At 38.9% G+C, this 18956-nt stretch overlaps 1 protein-coding gene across 1 annotated transcript in view; it reads left to right on the top strand.

Annotated features, from left to right (window-relative positions):
* epas1b (endothelial PAS domain protein 1b) overlaps nucleotides 1–18956 on the top strand; it is a 106019-nt gene that overhangs the window by 43803 nt on the left and 43260 nt on the right. Inside the window, exon 2 of the mRNA XM_052012950.1 lies at nucleotides 17408–17598. Within this exon, the coding sequence (XP_051868910.1) occupies nucleotides 17408–17598 (191 nt within the window). The remainder of the gene's footprint in view (nucleotides 1–17407; nucleotides 17599–18956) is intronic.

The raw sequence follows: 18956 nt of genomic DNA, 5'->3' as shown, positions 1-18956 counted from the left end.
GGAGAGGAACAGAGATAACATTTCGTATCAATGACCTGATGTGGTAACTGGATTTTCTCTCCACAAATTCTCCTTGACTCATTGAATATTTTCAGTAGGTTCAATTTTTAAAATAAGAGTTTTGTTCTATTCAGGTTGAGGTTTCCTGTGATGCTGAAAACACAGTGGGATGATTTCCTATGTTGGCTATTTCTAGTAAAATGTGTGTCCTGAGAGATTATGATTCCATAAGAAGTAGCAATAAGAGGAAATCTTCCCGTTCTGTTTACAGTTTTGTTAACATGTACTCACAGCAGGAAGCCTTTCCTTGTGCTGAGGAGAAGAATGGTGCTTCTCTGTAGGGAAACAAATCAGAGGGTCTCAGTTGGGGTATTCTTTTGCAGCTCAGGGACTTTTCACGGAAGATATTTGCAAGCTTCCCATGCGTGCTTACAGCTGGGGAGCTGCATATTTTGTGCAGCAGTTGAGATGGCATACGATTCATAAAGGGGAGAGAGAACGGTTTCAAAATGAGTGCGGAAATGCAATTTGTACTTAAAGTACCCAGTTTCTGTCGCAATGTCGATGCGGTTTTGTGTTATTTTATTGCAATGTCTGGTTTACAAATCCTTCAATTAGACCATATTAAAACAAAATAGATACAAGAGATACATAGGAGATTCTGCATTAACTCAATTTATATTAATGATGCACACTTGCCTTGTTTGGATTTATTCTTGTTCAGATTTATTCTTGTTCAGATTCCCTGTCTGCAGTTTTCATTTTGTTCTCCAGCAAAATATTTTGAAGTTTGATCATGTTAATTGCATGTGCTCTGGGCTCTAAACTACCTGGCCAAGAATGTGCTCTTCTTCAGGCACTCTGTGGTGATGAAGATCAGGCTTCATCTAATTCTTCAGAAGCTCTTTTTATTTTCAAAGTTCATTATATTAACCATTTTAGTACAGTTATGTGCTCACTTTGCAAACAACATTTTCTGGTATAAGTTGCATTTATTGGCTTGCAAAATAATTCAAAGCGTAAAAACTTTATTTAAATTAGCTGGATGTGAATTCAGTTCCTGTTTGCCATGGAATCAGAGTAACAAAGTAATAGTAAAAGTTGTTTAATATCATTGACAAAATGCATATCATTTTATCTTGACAGTAATAAGATCTTATCTAGTAAAAGTTGTTTAATGTCATTGACAAAATGCATATTATTTTGTCTTGACATTAGACACTCAAACAGTATTTGCTCTGATAATTGCAAAATGTACACCAATCCCCTGAATGTAACTTTATTAAAAAATGTAATTAGTTGTTTGGCCTAATAAGTGAATGGAGGCAAACCTCTGAGCTGGGAGGAAAGAGAGGAGGTCAATCTTTCCGCAGGATGTGGTAAATTCTTTTACTCGGTGCAAAAAATTCCTACAATAAACTGCATAGAACTATCGTTCCCATCCTATTGACTAAATTTAGTTTAATCTTCCTTAAAGCTACTGTCATTTCTTACAATATTCACAGACTGAAAGCATGCATATCTTTCTTGATTTGTCTTCTGTAAAGCTCCCTGCATGATTATGAATGAAAGAGCATTTGCAAGAGTGGAGCCTAGCTGATGAACCCATCATGGGCCCCTCACACACCTCCGTGCAGATTTTTCTCATGATGTACTGATTACTATTGGCACAGCACAGTTATTTTCCCCTTTTTCAATTATGCTTGGGCATTTTTTTTCTTTGCTGGAAAAGTTAGCATGTACTATTGTCACAAATGTGAAGATATCTCTGTGTCATTTTTCAGATTTTTTTTTTCAATTGCAAACTGACTAATTTGATGGGAAATTGGTAAAGCAGTTTGTCACCTTCACAGCCAAGTATGTACAATGTGCCAACTGGGTTACGTAGGCTTCCCAATTGACATTTTTATATATAGATAGATAGATATAGCAGAATACAGCAAATGCTGGAACTGAAATATAAATGAAAGGTAGGAATTGTGTTCTAGGTGAATATCTGGCTAGAACGTACATTTTTGATGAATTGGTGGATCTCTGCTAAGGCGTCAATAGTGAAGCTGCAGTTGGCCTCAATGTTTTAAGGACGTGTGTGGGTGGGTGGATTTCTACTGTCAGTTATTCAACAATCCTTATTGAAATTGTTTGTATCTGACAGATGGTTCAGCTCTGATGCACCTGTCAAATCAACTGATACTGTTTCCTGAAAAATAATATTGACTGCTTTAATAACTAGAGCAGGACTAGATTTAGTGGAGGGAAGAAAACAAAAATAACATGAAATGAAAACTCATGAAAATACCAGTGAAGGAATTCTAAAAGTTACTGCTGGGTAGCACAGTGACGTAGCTAGTAAAGCTGCTGCCTCACAGCTCCAGTGACCCAGGTTGAATCCTGACCTTGGGTGATGTCTGTGTGGAGTTTGCATGTTCTTCCTGTGACTGCATGGGCTTCACCCAGTGCTCCAGTATGCTCCCACATCCCAAAGATGTGTGGGTTGTCAGGTTAATTGGTCACTGTAAATTGCCCCTTGTGAAGGTGAGTGGAAGAATCTGGGGGGTGGGGGGGATGGTTGATGGGAGTGAGGGGATAGTAGATTAAGAGAAAATTTAGTGGGGAATGGGATTGCCTTGTAAATCAATATAGACTTGATGGGCCAGCATGGTCTCCTCCTACATCATAAAGAGACTGGAAAGCCACATTTCCATGAGACACAATATATACTAGTTGCAGTTTACTTGTTCAGTATTTAAACTGAAAGGACACCAAAGGGGTAAAAAGCGAGATATCCAGTCCGTCTGTTGTCCAGAAAGTGTATGTGTTCTATTTTGACAGCAGTACTTGCTAAAATGGAAATGTTAAAATACACAATGAGAGTGTTCCCTTGACTATGCTTAATTCAGAATATAAAGCTCCCATTTAAGTAAATCCTTAAGTGCTATGCCTCTTAGCAACACCAGGACCATCTTTCTAAGTCACATTTTCATTGTTTACTGATCCTAATAGAGAGGCAACCAAATAGCAGATAGCATTAACATTTGGATGAGCAAAGTTCTGATCAGAGAATGAACCAGAGCACAAGAATTTCTTATCAGAAAGAGATCCTATTTATCCTGTTAAACAAGTAAGCCACTTCATATAAGTTCTTGCTTTTTTCATCAATCAGATGATCATTCATGTTCGAAGTTTTTCATTTTAGATCTGATTAGTATCTTCAAATCCATTCAGTGTGCCATGGAACCTTCTGTAAAATATGCCTTTGGCATAATCTATTCTTGAAATAGATGCTCCCTAGCTTTAACCAAGAGATCATTCACTAGTTGGGTCATTTGACTTCAGTGGATCTGAATGTCAGGTGGGAAGTGCAAGAGGCAGCCCAGCCTTGAAACCAATTAGTCCTCGCTACTAAAGCTTCTAACTTTTGTTATTCTGTTATTTAACCAAACAATAACTGTTCCCCTGACGTCATGTGCTTTCAAACAAAATACTGTTATACAGCCAGGGACAACGGAGGGAAATAAAAACAACCCACATATCTACTCCAACTTTCTGATCATTATTGTATGATTCCTTCTGGAGATGTATGTGTTTGTGTTTTCTATTTCTCATGAATGACTCTACTTATTTGTGTCATTATGCCTTGGTAACTTGTGTAAATATCCATTTCTCTCACATATGCATAGGCACACACTTTTTTACTCTGTGTGTGTGTGTGTGTGTGTGTGTGTGTGTGTGTGTTTGTGTGTGTGTCTGTATTCTTCTTCCCTCCTTTCCTGAAAGCAGAAGAGTGAAAAGACATTTTAATGAAAAATAAAATTCTAGAATGTTGGAATAAATGATAACTCTCTATTTTCTTTTTGAAAGGTATTAAAGATGGAAATCATTCTGTAAATCTAAAGAAGCCCAGCAGATAAACTACAGCATTCTGTTGACCTATCAATTATAGCCTGCTGAGATGTCAGGGATAAATTAGACTTAATTGGTTCCCTTAATCTGTCTGAATGCAGTTTGACATCCAACAATGTCAACAATTATCATCACAGGTCTTTTCAAACATGCTGCAGCCACCATATGTTGGTTAGCTGACTCAGCCACATGAAAGTAATGAAGTAGGAGAAGTGCCTAATCCAGACGGAGGTTGGGTGATGTGGCGAGTGTCTTGGGCAGAGTGCAGTGCCATGTTTTTACCACAATCCACAGCTTAAGTTGGTGTTTCCTCCAATGAGTTGAATCACTTGTGGTTAAATGTTCGTGGTTGTCACTCAGTACTGTTTGATTTAATGTCAAGTATTATCCCATACTTGTGTCAATAATTTAAAACATATCTAAACACTCAATCTTCAGTCTTGTAAATGTAAGCATCTAACCTTGAGATGTAAACATAACAAAAAAAACTCCAAATGCTGGTGCTAGACATTTGTAACAAAGGCATAAAGTTTTATGGAAAGGCTTCATTGGTCAGACAGAAAGGAATGGGATGGATTCCTATTTGCAACTAGATGTATAGACATAGGACTAAAGGGAGTTCTCTCCCTCTCCCTCCCCTCCCTCCTCTCTCTCCCTCCCCTCCCTCCTCTCTCTCCCTCCCTCCTCCCTCCTCTCTCTCCCTCCCTCCTCCCTCCTCTCTCTCCCTCCCTCCTCCCTCCTCTCTCTCCCTCCCTCCGCCTCCCTCTCTCTCCCTCCCCTCCCTCTCTCTCCCCTCCCTCCCTCCTCCCTCTCCCCTCCCTCCCTCCTCCCTCTCTCTCCCCTCCCTCCCCTCCCTCTCTCTCCCTCCCTCCCCTCTCCCTCCCTCCCCTCTCCCTCTCTCCCCCCCCTCTCTCCCCCCCCTCTCCCCCCTCCCCCCTTTCTTTCTCTCTCTCCCTCTCTCCCTCTCACATGGTATGGATAACATGCATTAGTACATTGAGTGGTGATATTCATGTGCCTATGCAGACAGTTGACAACCTGGTTGTGAAGTACATTCAACCTTCCATTAGGAATTCTACAGACTGACATTTTTAACTTGCCCCTAATAGTCTTTGTCTCAGTCCAACAATGGTCCAATCCTGCAGCTCTCTTTTTTTGATACACCAATGACTATTTTGGTGCTCCTTCCTGTGCTCATACAGAACTCGTATTTCATTATCATTGTGGAAATGTCCATGCTGCTCTCATCTTCACAAGAGTTTCTGACTCTTCCCTTTCTGGATCTCTCCATCTCCATCTTGGGGAATAGAATCAAGCATTCATTACAAGCCTACCATCTCCCACAACTATCTCAACTATACTTCCATTCTGCTTTGATTCGGGAGTGACCCTGAGCTTCCTGATGCTTACCTCTTTAATTCTCCATTCCATTCCCATTCTAATTGCCTGTGTGACCTTCTGCATTGTTTTACTGAGGCTCAATATAAGAATGAAAAAAAGCACTTTTTCACTCTGGGCATAGTACAACCTCCCAGACTCAGTATTGGTTTTGGGCAACTCACTGTTCCTAATTGGAATTGGTTTATTATTGTCACATGTACTGAGATACAGTGGAAAAACTTGTCTTGCATATCATTCATACAGATCAATTCAGTACGCAGCACATTGAGGTAGTACAAGATAAAACAATACAGAATGCAGAATAAAGTGTAACAGCTACAGAGAAAGTGTTGTGCATGTAGACAATAAGGTGTAAGGCTATAATAAGGTAGATTGTGAGGTTAAGAGTCCATCTTATCATACTAGAGAACCGTTCAATAGTCTTGTAACAGTGGGTGAGAAGCTGTCCTTGAGCCTGGTGGTATGTGCTTTAAGGCTTTTGTATCTCTGCTATAAACCTGAGAAATTGGTTCAATTTTTCTCTCTGGTGTAACTACCTGACCTGCTGGGAATGTCCAACAGCCCTGCAATTTGCAATTTTTAATGCTCTTTTGTTTGCATTCTCACTCTCTAAGTCCCCCTATTAACTCGTTGACTGAATGACCCTATAACTTTTCCCCAGGGCAACCCTGGCCTCACCCTACCAAAGATTTTCTCCCTGTCTGTCTATCCATCCCTCCTCCACTCCCTCTGGAAAATTAAAGCTAATGTTGTTTTCCTCCTTCCCAGTTCTGACTAATGCTTTCTGACATGAAACATTAATTCTATTTCTCATTACATTGATGTTACCTGACCTGCTGAGTGTTTCCACCATTTTCTGTTTTCATATTAGATTCCAGCATCTGCAGTTTTGACAGACATTTACCTAATTTTGGAACCCATCTTTCTTCAAAGATCTGCTTGGTTCCATTTCCATGTTCCAGGCTGGTTTGCCTGATTGCACAACTCTCCGCAATGTCTTGCAGTCTTGGGCAGAGCAGCTGCCATACCAAGCTGTGATGCATCTGGGTAGGATGTTTTCTATGGTGCATCCATAAAAATTGGTAAAAGGCATCAGGGACATTTCAAATTTCTTTTCTTCCTGAGGAAGTGGGGGCATTGGTCTGTTTTCTTGGCTGTAGTGTCCACATGGCTGGACCAAGACAAATTGTGATATTTACACCTAGGAACTTAAAGCTCTCGACCATCTCCATCTCCGCACCATTAATACAGATGGGGGCGGGTACTCCACTTCCATCCCACTTCCTGAAATTGATGACCGGCTCCTTCATTTTGCTGACATTGAGGGAAAGGTTGTCTTGACAGCATGCCACTAGACTCTCTATCTCCTTGCGTACTCTGTCTCATTGTTGTTTGAGATCTGGCCCACTACAGTGATGTCATCTGCACACTTATAAATGGAGTTGGAGCAGAATTTGGCCACACAGTCACAAGTGTATAGGGATTATAGTAAGGAGCTGAGGACGCAGCCTTGCGGGGCATTGGTGTTGAGGGTAATCGTGGAGGAGGTGTCATTGCCCGTTTTTACTGATTGCAGTCTGTTGGTCAGGAAGTCAAGGATCCAGTTGCAGATGTGGGTGCAGAGTCCTAGGTCTAGGAGTTTGGAGATGAATTTCCTGATGTTCATCTCCAATTCTCTCCGCTCAATCTCCATTGCTGTATCACAAAGCTACGATTTATAGATTGCCAGTTGCTGATCCCTTCCAAAATCTATAACTCTCTCTCATTAGTGCTGTTGTCAGGAGGTCTTCCACAAATATCTGTTGGATTCTACTGGGAATATTTCTGCCTCCCTGTGACCCTGGAATAACTTGGGTGTAGTTGTGTAGTAGGGAACAGACTGAGAGCATAAAATTGCATGTAACCATACATAGCTGCAGATGCACTGACTCTCCCTGGCAGCAGGTCCCATGTGAAGTGACTCTTACCTGGGGGCTGGGCTTCCACTGACACTGATTCTCATGACGTCACATTTCCCTATATTATAATGCATTTGCCATAACTCTTTCCGGTCATTCGTTCTATTTCTTTCTGTTAATAAATGTAATACAATCTAATAAAGTTAATAAAGCTAGAGAACCTATCAGAGGATCTTGTACTTTGCCCACTGAACTGAACTGAACAGAAGCAAAGAAGAAAATGCTGGAAACACTCAGCGGGTCAGGCTGTTGAGAGAGAAACTGAGTTAATGTTTCAGATCTGAGATCCTTTGTCAGATTGGGAAAGACAGAAAGAGAGACTAAACTGAGACCTTGTAAATTTGGCTGGAAGAGATGCTTATCCTCCCATGATCTCTCTTAGACCAGATAGCAAGAAAATAATCTTTGTCAACTCATGTTTTAATCTATGAATTATGAATTGGTAGGGCTTTTGCAGATTTTTAGCTTGCGTGGTTTATTCTGATAGTAAAATATTCTATGCTATTTTTATAACTTCATAGATATCTAGAACAGCACCTGTACTGTGATTCATATTTGTAAATGCTTACAGAAATTCAGTGGACCATCAATCCAATGTGAACTGTGTTAGTCATGAGGGGAACTGATGAGATAGGAGCCTGCTGTCTGGGAAACACACTTTGTACTTTTTTGAAAGTTAAAATTAAAAATGGAAAATGAGAAATCTCTTCTGTAGTTGACTAGGTTTATTCAAATATCAATGAAGGCCTGACGTTTGCCCAATCCAGAACTCCTGTTCATGTGCTCTTCCTCATTCACAAGTTTTTTGTGGAAAATTGATTGACATGAAGAAAGCTTCTTTGAAAGCAAATTATAATTGCAGAGAGATAAATAAATGAAGTGATATATTGCACATCAGAAAGCAATGTGTATCAACTTTGTGTAAGTTAACAGTAGCCAAATTTAAAGTGGCAACATAGAGCAAAATACTTTTTATTTGAACCATGACAGAACTCCTGTTTGTTTGGCCCATAACAATGCAACTTGGATATTGATCTTTACCCACTTCTGCTGTGCTAAATGGACATCATAGCACCCAAAAAAATTGCTAAACTGGGACATCCTAAAGGAATAATTAATTTTGTTTACTCCCACTAAAAGAAGTGAGCTGATCCCTGTGTTCACAGACGTCTGCTGCTGCTGCTACCTGAGCCCATGGTCACTGCCCAGTCGGTAGTGGGCCAGTGCTATTAAAGTAACTTCCCTATGTCAGCTTCAAAGTCTGTCATGGAGGTGGGGGAACGTTTGGAGTGGGAAAGAGGGCTGAAAATTGATTCAATTTCTATTAATAAGCTAGAAATGACTATGGATAAGCTAACGAATGTTGATAACCTAAACAAGTGCACGAAATATGATGGGGCAATGGCACCTACATTGTGGTGAATCCTAACATGAATTGCCTGTTCCAATTTCCTGACGGGCAGGACTTCTACTGGAAATGGGCAGAAGTTCTCCAAAAATGCAGAAAATGCATTTGGAAACTATTATAGGCCTGCATGTTTATAAATCTTTGATTTAGGGCACATTTGTCAACACAGATGAAATACTTTTTTGTCACTATCATAAATTGAGAGTACAAGTGTGGTTTGACTTTCCTACAAATAATGAAGAAAGTAAATTCTTTTTCCATTTAAAAACAAAGATATTATATTAAAGGGTCAGTTCCTTTCACTTAGTGTTAGTTATAACACAATTTTCCCACTTCAGAACATGTAACCAACTTATTTTGAAAAGCAGGAAATCTCACTTAACAAGTTATTGTTACATCCAGAATCTTACCACTAAGGTAATCATATTAACAAAGTGCAAGCAGCTGGTTAAAACTGATTGATTGAATTCCAAGCCTTGGTTGGAATTAGCAGAGATGTTTAAAACTAGTACAGGTTGAGTACTTGAACTGCTCAAAACAGCCAGTGTGCCTAGTGCTATACTGGAAATCTGGAGCAACACACACAAAATGCTGGCAGAACTCAGCAGGTCAGGCAGCATCTATGGAGAAAAATAAACAGTCGACGTTTCAGGCAGAGACCCTTCATCAGTCCTAATGAAGGGTTTCGGCCCGAAACATTGACTGTTCATTTCCCTCCATAGATGCTGCCTGACCTGTGACAGCTCTTGATAAGCATTGGACAGTAAAGTGGCAGGGACTGCACTGCAAATCTGAAACCTTTAAGACTGCTGTATACCCTGTAGTAAATTTCACGACTGGATCTATGATCACCTCCACATAAGAAATAATAGCTCTGGGTATGAATTAAAGCTTCATTTACTGCCATCTAGATATAAACTATTTTCAGCCTTTCTGCAAAAGCTTAAGTTTAATGATAATTAACAAGTTTTCCAAATGTATTCAATTCACGCTTAAGTCTTCCTGCATTGTGAAACTGGAACAATCAGGCAAACTCAAAGTGATTTTACATTGGGTACAAACATTCACTTGGGGCATCAACAGTGGAACAGGCTGGAAATACTCAAGCTCATCAGATACATTAAAAATTTGTACATAAGTTTTGCAAGAACTGGAGAAAATAAAAATGAACAGCACTTAAATCAGAACAGAATTAATGGACGAGAATAAAAAATGATTGGGGGAAAAATATGTACAAAATAGAAAGAAGTCTGGAATGATCTGTCATCTGCTGAAACAGTATACTAAGCTACTGACTTTAACTTGCTACACCCAGCAAAAACAAAACTGACACTGAGAACTGAACTTATTGCCCTACCAGCTCTGGTATCTTCCACTGAACAGTCAGTATCACCCATTTGAATCAGGTGGGGCTCCCATTACTGTGTGCAGACAGAATTATTACAGCACAGAAAGCTATTTGATTCGTTGAGCTCGTGTTTGGTTTTATTGGAGCAGTACATCCAGTTCCTCTCCTGGATCTTTTGTAAAAGTCTTGTATAGAGATCATACATTCTGCAACATTTGTTTTTTAACTCCCGGTTTCAGTGTCTAGTCTCTAGTTTCTCAGTTTGATCCATCACACTTGATCAAATAAGATAATGTTTTGCCTTGAGAGAAAATGTGTTGCACTTCCTACATCCCGTTGAAATATATCAAAAATATTTAAGATAAGCAGTGGTTTCCTGCTGGGATGCTTTTGGGTACTGAAGTGCATTCATCTGCCATTCTCTGAGCTTCCCTCATAAATGGCAATTGACCTCTACTCCAATTGATGAATTAGGCTCTCTTCATTTTAATCCAGAGTAAAACTGACATCTTTGCAGCGGCATAATATCCTTTATATTCTAGCACAGTGATTTTGAGACTGCATCATTCAACAAAACATAGGTAATATAATGTGTTTCTATAATTTTTGCCTGCACTCAATATTTTAACTCTCAATTTTTAAAATTATTTTTGGATGAATTTTGATTTATCAAGATGTAGGCAGTTAGTGGGAGGAAAGAAACTCCTTTTCATTCTGATACCTGGATCAGAACCAACTGCCCATGCTTAAAAGGACCTGGCCTGATAGGAAGCAACAAGCCCATCCACAAACATGTTCACCACCTTTGTGGTCCCTTAATGAAGCCTGTAATGCTTAAACCCTGTGCATTTACAGATAACTAGACAGCAAGACATAAATGTTATTTCATATTGGTGATTTTACCCTCCACCTCCCTCACTAAACACACTGGCCCTAGATAAAAATTTTAATTTTGCTGCTTATGCATATAATAGTGATGAAATGCCAGGGTGCTAATCCTCTACATCACCCAGTTCCTCTGTTTATGAGTGTTTATATTCTTGGTAGAGTGTGTTTTTGTGGTTCACTTTTAAACTCTGCTGCATTATTGTTGGGTGTGCCTGAATATGGTTCACAGATTATCAGGAAAATGGTTCCTCTAATACAAAGATTAGCAATTCTAGAACTGTGCTTTCATAGGGCTGTGTCACCTACAAGTTCATTATTGTTGTGACAGAAAGAAAACATTCCAATGAGTAACTGATGGCTCTTTTATTACTGAACTAATAATGTTCAAACATATTTGAATCAAATGAAAAATAGTTATTATGTGAGGGTGTATAGCTATAAATTTTATTTTAATCTGTGGGTATGAATATCAGTATAATGCCAGAAACACAAGGTTCTTCCAGGAGCATTTCATATAATTCAGGAGCAAAATATTGCTGGAAATCTGAAATTATAACAATAAAATGTCAGGCAGCAGCTGTGAAGTGAGAGAAACTGCTTAATGTTTCGGTTTGATGGTATTTATCAGGAGGAGGGTCATTGACCTGAAATGTTACCGTTACTTCTCTGTCTACATTTTGTACCTGAGCTACTGAGTATTGCAGTATTTTTTGTTTTTAAATTCTTATAACCCATGGCTGGTGCAGATGAAGTAACATCACGAAAGAAATATAAAGTAGCGCCTTGCTTCTTCCTCTGAGAGGAAGTGCAACCCCATAGTACAGATAGAGTAACACTGATGTTCTTTGATGCAGCATGACTGCCCTTAAGAGGTTAGTTTTGTTTTCTGACGTCTCTCTGTGCAGATTTAACCTGCTCCTTTTTGCTTCACCAAGCTTGGGTGGGATATTTTGCCTGCCTGAGATGTAGCTCTCTTAATGAGCCTGGAGTGAAATGTTACCTTTGCTCAGCCACACAGGTGTGGAATTTGGTGTATGGTTGAGTCTATCACTTGCATTGGAGCAGCTGTTCTTGATGAACAAGGTACCTGGTGTTGTGAAATCAGCAAAGCTGTAACAGGTCCTGTATCTGTGATATGAATGTGGTATTGTCATGTGATGAATGGGGGATTTAGCACACAGGCAATTGTCAATTGCCACAAGGAAATCTAAGTGAAAATATTCACACAGCAATTAAGGCAAGGATATGGGCAAAAACAAGAGAAATACTCGATTCTTAACTCTGTTGGAGAAGATCCAGATACTGTGGCCTATTACAGAAAAAATTAATTAAGAGAAGGCAAATTTCCAGGTCTCCTCAAGTCACCAGTGAGTATTATCTACTCTTGTCTACTTCTAACTCCACAACAGCCAAACGTTACAAACAACTTCCACAGATAGGATCTCTAAGTACATTCTATTTTGGAAGGTGTTGCTTCAGAACAGCAACCTACTATCCATTTTACTCTCTGTTGATCTGGAGCAGTGACAGGAGAGCACTGCCTGAGGTCCAACACACAGACCATCTTATGACTTCCTCTCTCCTGTTAATGTTTGCAAGTCCTGGAATAGCCAGGTATTTTTTTCCAGAATTGCAGCTGGTAGGCTTCAGGAGATAACCAAGTGCATTACAAGTCCAAAGCAATAAGTGAGGAATGAGCGCATTGTGTGTTTTACCCATTTCTGCCTTTACTAGTGAACTGGAGCACTGCAGTTAAATTCTGAAGCCCCTGTTGCAAATTAGCAGGAAAAGATGAGAAATAGCTGTCTCGTGAGCATTGCATCATCCAGTTACTGCATTGTTAGATGAAGGATCAAGACAACCATGTGGAAATACAGCCAATAAATGTGTGCAACAAAGACTGCTTGACTTGTCCTGCCTCTGTTCTTTTTGTGCTGGGACAAGTGGAAAGAGCTTGCCAACCACATACCTCTTCTGACTGAAAGTCAGTTTTAGTGGTGTCTAAAACAGTTTTCTCTGTAGTATTGGTATTAGTAGGGGAGATGGTGGAAATGAATGTTAGGTAGTGGAGAGAAGCAATGTAAAATTTGAGGTGGTTCTCATGGAGGTTGAGACAGCAGCTGTTTCTACTGGGGCCTGCTTTAAGGCAATCCCAGCATAAGCCTACATCTGTGTGGGGGAAGGTACCTATTTAATGATACAAATCTGGTCTCTATGATAAACAAAAGACTGCCCTGTTGAGGGTACACCACCTTAAACGGCAAAACTAATTTCAGGTGACCAGTACTCTGCTGGCCAGTACACAAGGCCTTTGCCAACATGTTGATGAGGCCTGTCAAAATGGTCTGAGACACCACTTGAGCAACTCTATTCTCCCTGATGTACTAATGATGTTATGAACAGACCTCCTATATGATGCAGATGAATCCTTGATCTCTCAATCCATCTTGTCATGGCCCTTGCACTTTATTTGTCTACCTGCACTGCACTTTCGCTGTAACTGTAACAATATATTCCACATTTGTTTATTCCTCCTTTTGTACTACCTTGATATAATTATGTATAGAAATAATCTGTCTGGATAGCATGCAAACAAAAGCTGTATCTTGGTATATGTGATAATAATAAACCAATTAACAATTACATTAACAATCTTCACTAGACTGATCTGGATAAAGGTAAGGAAAAATACTTGCAAAAATATTCTTTTCACACAGAGGGTGGTAGGTATATGGAGCAAGTTGCCAGAGGAACTGGTGGATCTGGTTTACAATTACAATGTTTAAAAGACATTTAGGCAGGTACATGGATGGGAAAGGTTTCAAGGGATATAGAACTAGCTCAAGTAGGCACATTGATCAGCATGCACGAGTTGGGCTAAAGAGACTGTTTCCATGCTGTATAACTCTATGACTGAGTGTTTGTGAGAGCATTAGCAATATAAACAGTACTCATTAAAAAAAAATTAACATTATTTCTTTCCCCTAGTCTACAGGTAAGAAAGGCTTGAAGTAGTTTTACCATGCAAGCTTCAACTCAAAAATCAGAAATGCAAGCAAGCCTGCATGAAGTTCTGTATGAATCATTTTCTTGCCCTATCTTCATTCCTTTATTACCTTTCATGCCAAGTTTCAGTCTCTGTGTTAAATGCAACCACTAAGTGCCCAGTAAGTTAACATCTAAAACAACTGCAGAAAACAAAAACAGAAAATGCTGGAAATACTCAGCAGGTCGGGATGCAAATGTGGGAAGAGAAATGGAGTTACTCCCATGTTCAGTTACCCATCACCCATATCTTACTGGGCGGAGAATTTCAATGATTTACGGCAATTCGAATGAAGAAATTATTCACCTCTGCCCTAAGTTACTCTTTCCACCCCTCTCCCTTATTCTGAGATGATGATTCCTAGTTTCAGACTTTTTTTCTTGCCCAGAAGAAAGGAAAATAGGCATGTGACAGATTTTCAGTGAGGACTGTATAATTTCCTAAAATTTGTGCACATAAATCTCTCATAAATTTTGTTATGCAGGTCCTGAAGTAATTTTTTTTAATATTAATACTTGAGTGGCAGAATATAAACCAACATGATGGATAATAGATTGTTCTGCTTAAATACTTTGAATATTCATGAGACACAAGTTTTGTTACCACAAGTATGTGGTACCAATAGAAATTTGTTGACTTCAGTGATTTCACCATATATGTATTATATAAAGAAATGGCTTCTCTGATAATCATGTTAGCTATATATAACCTTTTGAATATTTAAAAAATAACTTTTCATGGTTCATATAATAGCACTGAATGACACCATCTACATTCTCAAGATTGGTCACATCTTTTGCCTCCCTTTATTTCATTTCTTTATTTTGGAGTACAAATAAACAGAAATGAGCCAACTTAACCTGAAAGGAAATTATCTACAATGTTCTGAGTATTGGTAATAGGCTCAAAGAGCTCACTCACAAGGTCATTAAAACCCTTACTGGGATAATCACTGAAAGATTACGCAATCATCTCAAGGACAGAAGAGGTTTACAAAGTATTTTTCCATCTCTACCTGGTAAATAAACCCTGATGGAGTTACTTATCTGATAGTCTATGCTATAGGGAAGAAAGAGGCCATTTGAAGAAAACACAAAACCATGGCAAGGCTAATCCAACTCCTAATTACGTATTAAGTTTGTTTTGTTAATGGGCTCTCTCTAATTTTTAATTTGATATGATGGTAGTGGCTTGGATTCCCTTCTCTCTTTCTTGAGGTTACTTTCAAAACTGTGAGGAGATAATTTTTGGGGTGAGGAATGGATTCAGAGGCAGAAAGAAAGTTTAGGATTTAGGTTCATTCAGACATGTGGGAGTAAGGAAAAATTTATGTTTCTGGCATTCAGGTGTACATGTAAACATTTGTAGGCAGGGCACAGCACAGGTAATTTCCAGAATGGGGAAACAAGGCTTAATTTTGTAATAAGGGATCACACTGACTGTTGACCTTGAAAGAACCTGTTCATGAAGATTAATTTGTGCCATTGATTTCTTCTTTCCGTTTCCTTCTTTCCATTTCAATGCTATTTGTGCCATTGATTTCTTCTTTCCCAATATGATTTGCAATCACTTGCCTTATCCAGAGGATCAGTAGTGCCTAACAAAATTGATGATATAGCAATGTGGTTGAACAGCCAATCGGATTGAAGAGTTATCACAATTGGCAAAGTAGAAAGTAAAAATAAAGAATCAACTTTTAATGTTTTATAGAAAGCAAAATATAGATTAGGGTATACACAGGTTTTAAAGCAGAAATACCATAAACATGTTTTTATTTTTATTATTTTTAAAACTATAGCATTTACAAATGATCTGAAAGAATGATAATCCATGATCCAATATTAACTTTTTGGGGTTAGAAAGGTGATTCAAAGTAACTATGTTTTCAATGAGCTGCTAAAAGCTCAGATATGCCTCATCCAACAGGATGTACCAATTTCTCTGCCTTTTGAAGAAAGAGGTCAAAAAAAGTTCTAGTTCATGTCAACACTAATTTAATGATTTGATATCAAACATGAAAGCTGTGGTAGAGAATTCTATGGAGAAGGAGTACATCAATGACAACTTGACTTCTGCTTTTAACAGCAACATGTATAAATGCTAGTTGGCAGTTTTACAGAACAAAGGCAGTGAGTGCTGACCTTTTTGCTGTTCTTCTGAGCCAATGTGTTACACTGAAGGCAAATCTTAAACGTCAATGTGTGATATTAATATTTAATGCATTTTATTAGAACCACTCATGAAATGTTGCTATTTTAAGAAATAACTTCAGAGTTGCATGTTTAGAACTAGATCTGGCACTGAGAAACTAATGGAACTAAAACAGAATTTGCTAAATTTCTTGGATGATTTCATCTTTGAAAAGTTGAGCTAAACTGTAATTAACACATCCCTTGATTGAATGCCGAAGATTTGACAGGACAAAGAGTTGTGGCATTGTCCCTTTAAGTTCTTTGACCTGACTCTAAATGTGATTATGAATGATGCAATAATGTTCTTTTTCTCAGGGTATTCAGAATACAATGTTTAGTTAGCTTCAGTCTCCTGAAGGGCCATGACATACGGCTGTTCAGCACTAATTAGCACCTAATTGGGAAACTTGCTTGGCAATAAAGATGGCAGGTGTGGAAAATGCTCCAATTAAGTGTAGTAAGAGTTGTTTTTCTGAAGTTAAAACATGTTGTTAGGGCAGTATATATCTATCTCTTGAGAGTGCTTGGAACTCTTGAAAATGATAAACCTATTACATTCTTTAGTAATAACTTTACATGTGATATTAGCTTATCACTTAACCACACCTATTATCAATGGAAACCAGAAGCTCTTTCCCCCACATACATTGCACATGATGGAACTAGAAGGATAGAATATATCAATGTAAACTTAGATAGTATGAAGGTTTCCTCTGTGTGCAAGTTACAGGTGTAGATTTGTGTCTTTGCTTCTCATGAGGTAATTGGACTAGGTAGATTTCTTGTGTTTTGCAGAGCCCAGCTGATTTTTTTTCAATTAACACCAGGCAAGGTGTACAAAAGGTATGCCATCTGCCCAGTAGGGATACTGCCTGGATTGTGGAGACAAAAATTGTAAATCTGTACAATGTAATCAATTTTACAATCTTGCCAGATTTAACAAAGGAAATGTCACAAATCTGTTTTAATAAGATCATTGAAGAATTTGCAGCCTTCCATTTGAGTTGCATGCTTGTCAAGTACAAATTGTACCATATCTGGAATACATAAAGGGAATTTTAACAAGTGTGATTTGTGGATGGGGAACTGGGATGAGGGGTGCACTGAGTGGTGACAGCAATCCAATCACCATTGACATTAATTTGAGAAGCCCAGCAAGCTTAAGTCTCCGGCTGCCTGAAGATTTGATTTTTGCTAATATGACATTGTGTGAAATTTCTTGATGGAGAATCTTGATTTTAAACTTAACATTTTAACTTTCAGAAGTAACTCGGAGAGGAGGAAGGAGAAGTCAAGAGATGCAGCAAGATACAGAAGGAGCAAAGAGACAGAGGTGTTTTATGAACTGGCTCACCAGCTGCCACTGCCCCATAATGTCAGCACACACCTGGACAAAGCTTCTATCATGCGCCTGACTATTAGTTTCCTACGCACCCGCAAACTTTTGAACTCGGGTAAGAGTGACATAAAATGTCTGGCAGTACCACAAAGTACAAATTAATTGTATGCACTCGTGATGCTCAGCAAGTTCTTCACAGTAGAAATTCAAGTTTAAAGTGAGCCACTTTTTTTGTATCAATTTACAGAAGACATGATTCTGTTGAAGTTCCCAGGAAAACTGGTTATTACAAGTTTTCTGTGTATAATGGGCCATTTTATGGAACTGTGCTGAGAATCTCAGGCTATTATGAGTCGCTGAGGATTCCAGTGCATCCCTGCATATAGAAAGAAAAACTATTGAAATGAAGTTAGAAGACTGGGAGAATTCTCTGAGACACGCTTCTGGAAAGTTGCCAGGGTCTGACTCTACTCCACCTGGGGAACAACGATCCTAATAAGGCCCAAATATGGAGGTGCAGATTATTTTTGTGGGGATGGCACACCAATCATATATGAACATAGATGCAAAGGTCAGGTACAGAAAAATGAAGAGAAAGTTTTATAACTACACTGCTGATTGGTATGCTTGAAGTTAGCTCACTTTGAAAGATCACAGAAAGACACCCGCAGCAGTTTTCTGAGGTCCCGGGATAGAACACCACGAATGCTCTACCAGTACCTTTCCCGATTACATGTGGCTGGATTGTAAGGCCCCTCTTTGCTTATGTTGAAAATTATAAAATTGCTCCCAAAGAGCAAAAAAAGAATAAAAGGTTGTCCTCAATACAAAGTGCATGAACAGCTGTACAAAAGGAGTATGGTTCGTGTTCAAAGTTCCAAAGTACTGCTGGTGTTATTAAAACGCTCCCCTACAGGCTTAGTTTAGCAGCTTAGGCTGCTTCTGTATTCCTTTTTTTTAAAAAAAAACAAATATTGCCACAAATGTGAAGGATATTTGATAATAGAATGACAATACAATTGGTTTTGTTTTTTATTCTTGCTTTCTGCCGAAACCAGAATTTGCACCTTAATGCTAATCATACTAAGTAAAGCACTGGTTAGTGTGATACTGGTCTGCAGGTGATTCTTCCACTAATTTCTTCTGCCTCCCTGCAGGCCTCTAATTTGCACCTGCAGACTTGGGTGTAGCTGTAATCAATAAATTATTGTGTAAAAGGATTAGGGCAACACAATAGTCCCAGCATTTCAGTGCTCTAAGCTAACAGCCAATTTGAACTCTTAAAAAGAAAAATAGCATGAAGGGCTCATAGGCTTTTGCCAGTTAGATCAAGAGTTTCTGCTCAGCTACCTCTGTTGTGGCTTTCTGTTCCTCTACGCCACTGAGCCAAAGTTCCTCCAATGATCCACTGTCCTATCCATAAGTCTGCATCTTCCTTTAGTTTCTTTTCTATCTGCTCTCAGATGATATTGT

The sequence above is a fragment of the Pristis pectinata genome, chromosome 3 (genome assembly GCF_009764475.1).
Source record: "Pristis pectinata isolate sPriPec2 chromosome 3, sPriPec2.1.pri, whole genome shotgun sequence".
Lineage (NCBI taxonomy): Eukaryota > Metazoa > Chordata > Chondrichthyes > Rhinopristiformes > Pristidae > Pristis > Pristis pectinata.
The sequence above is the reverse complement of the archived record's forward strand: the minus strand, read 5'-3'. Positions and strand labels throughout refer to the sequence as shown.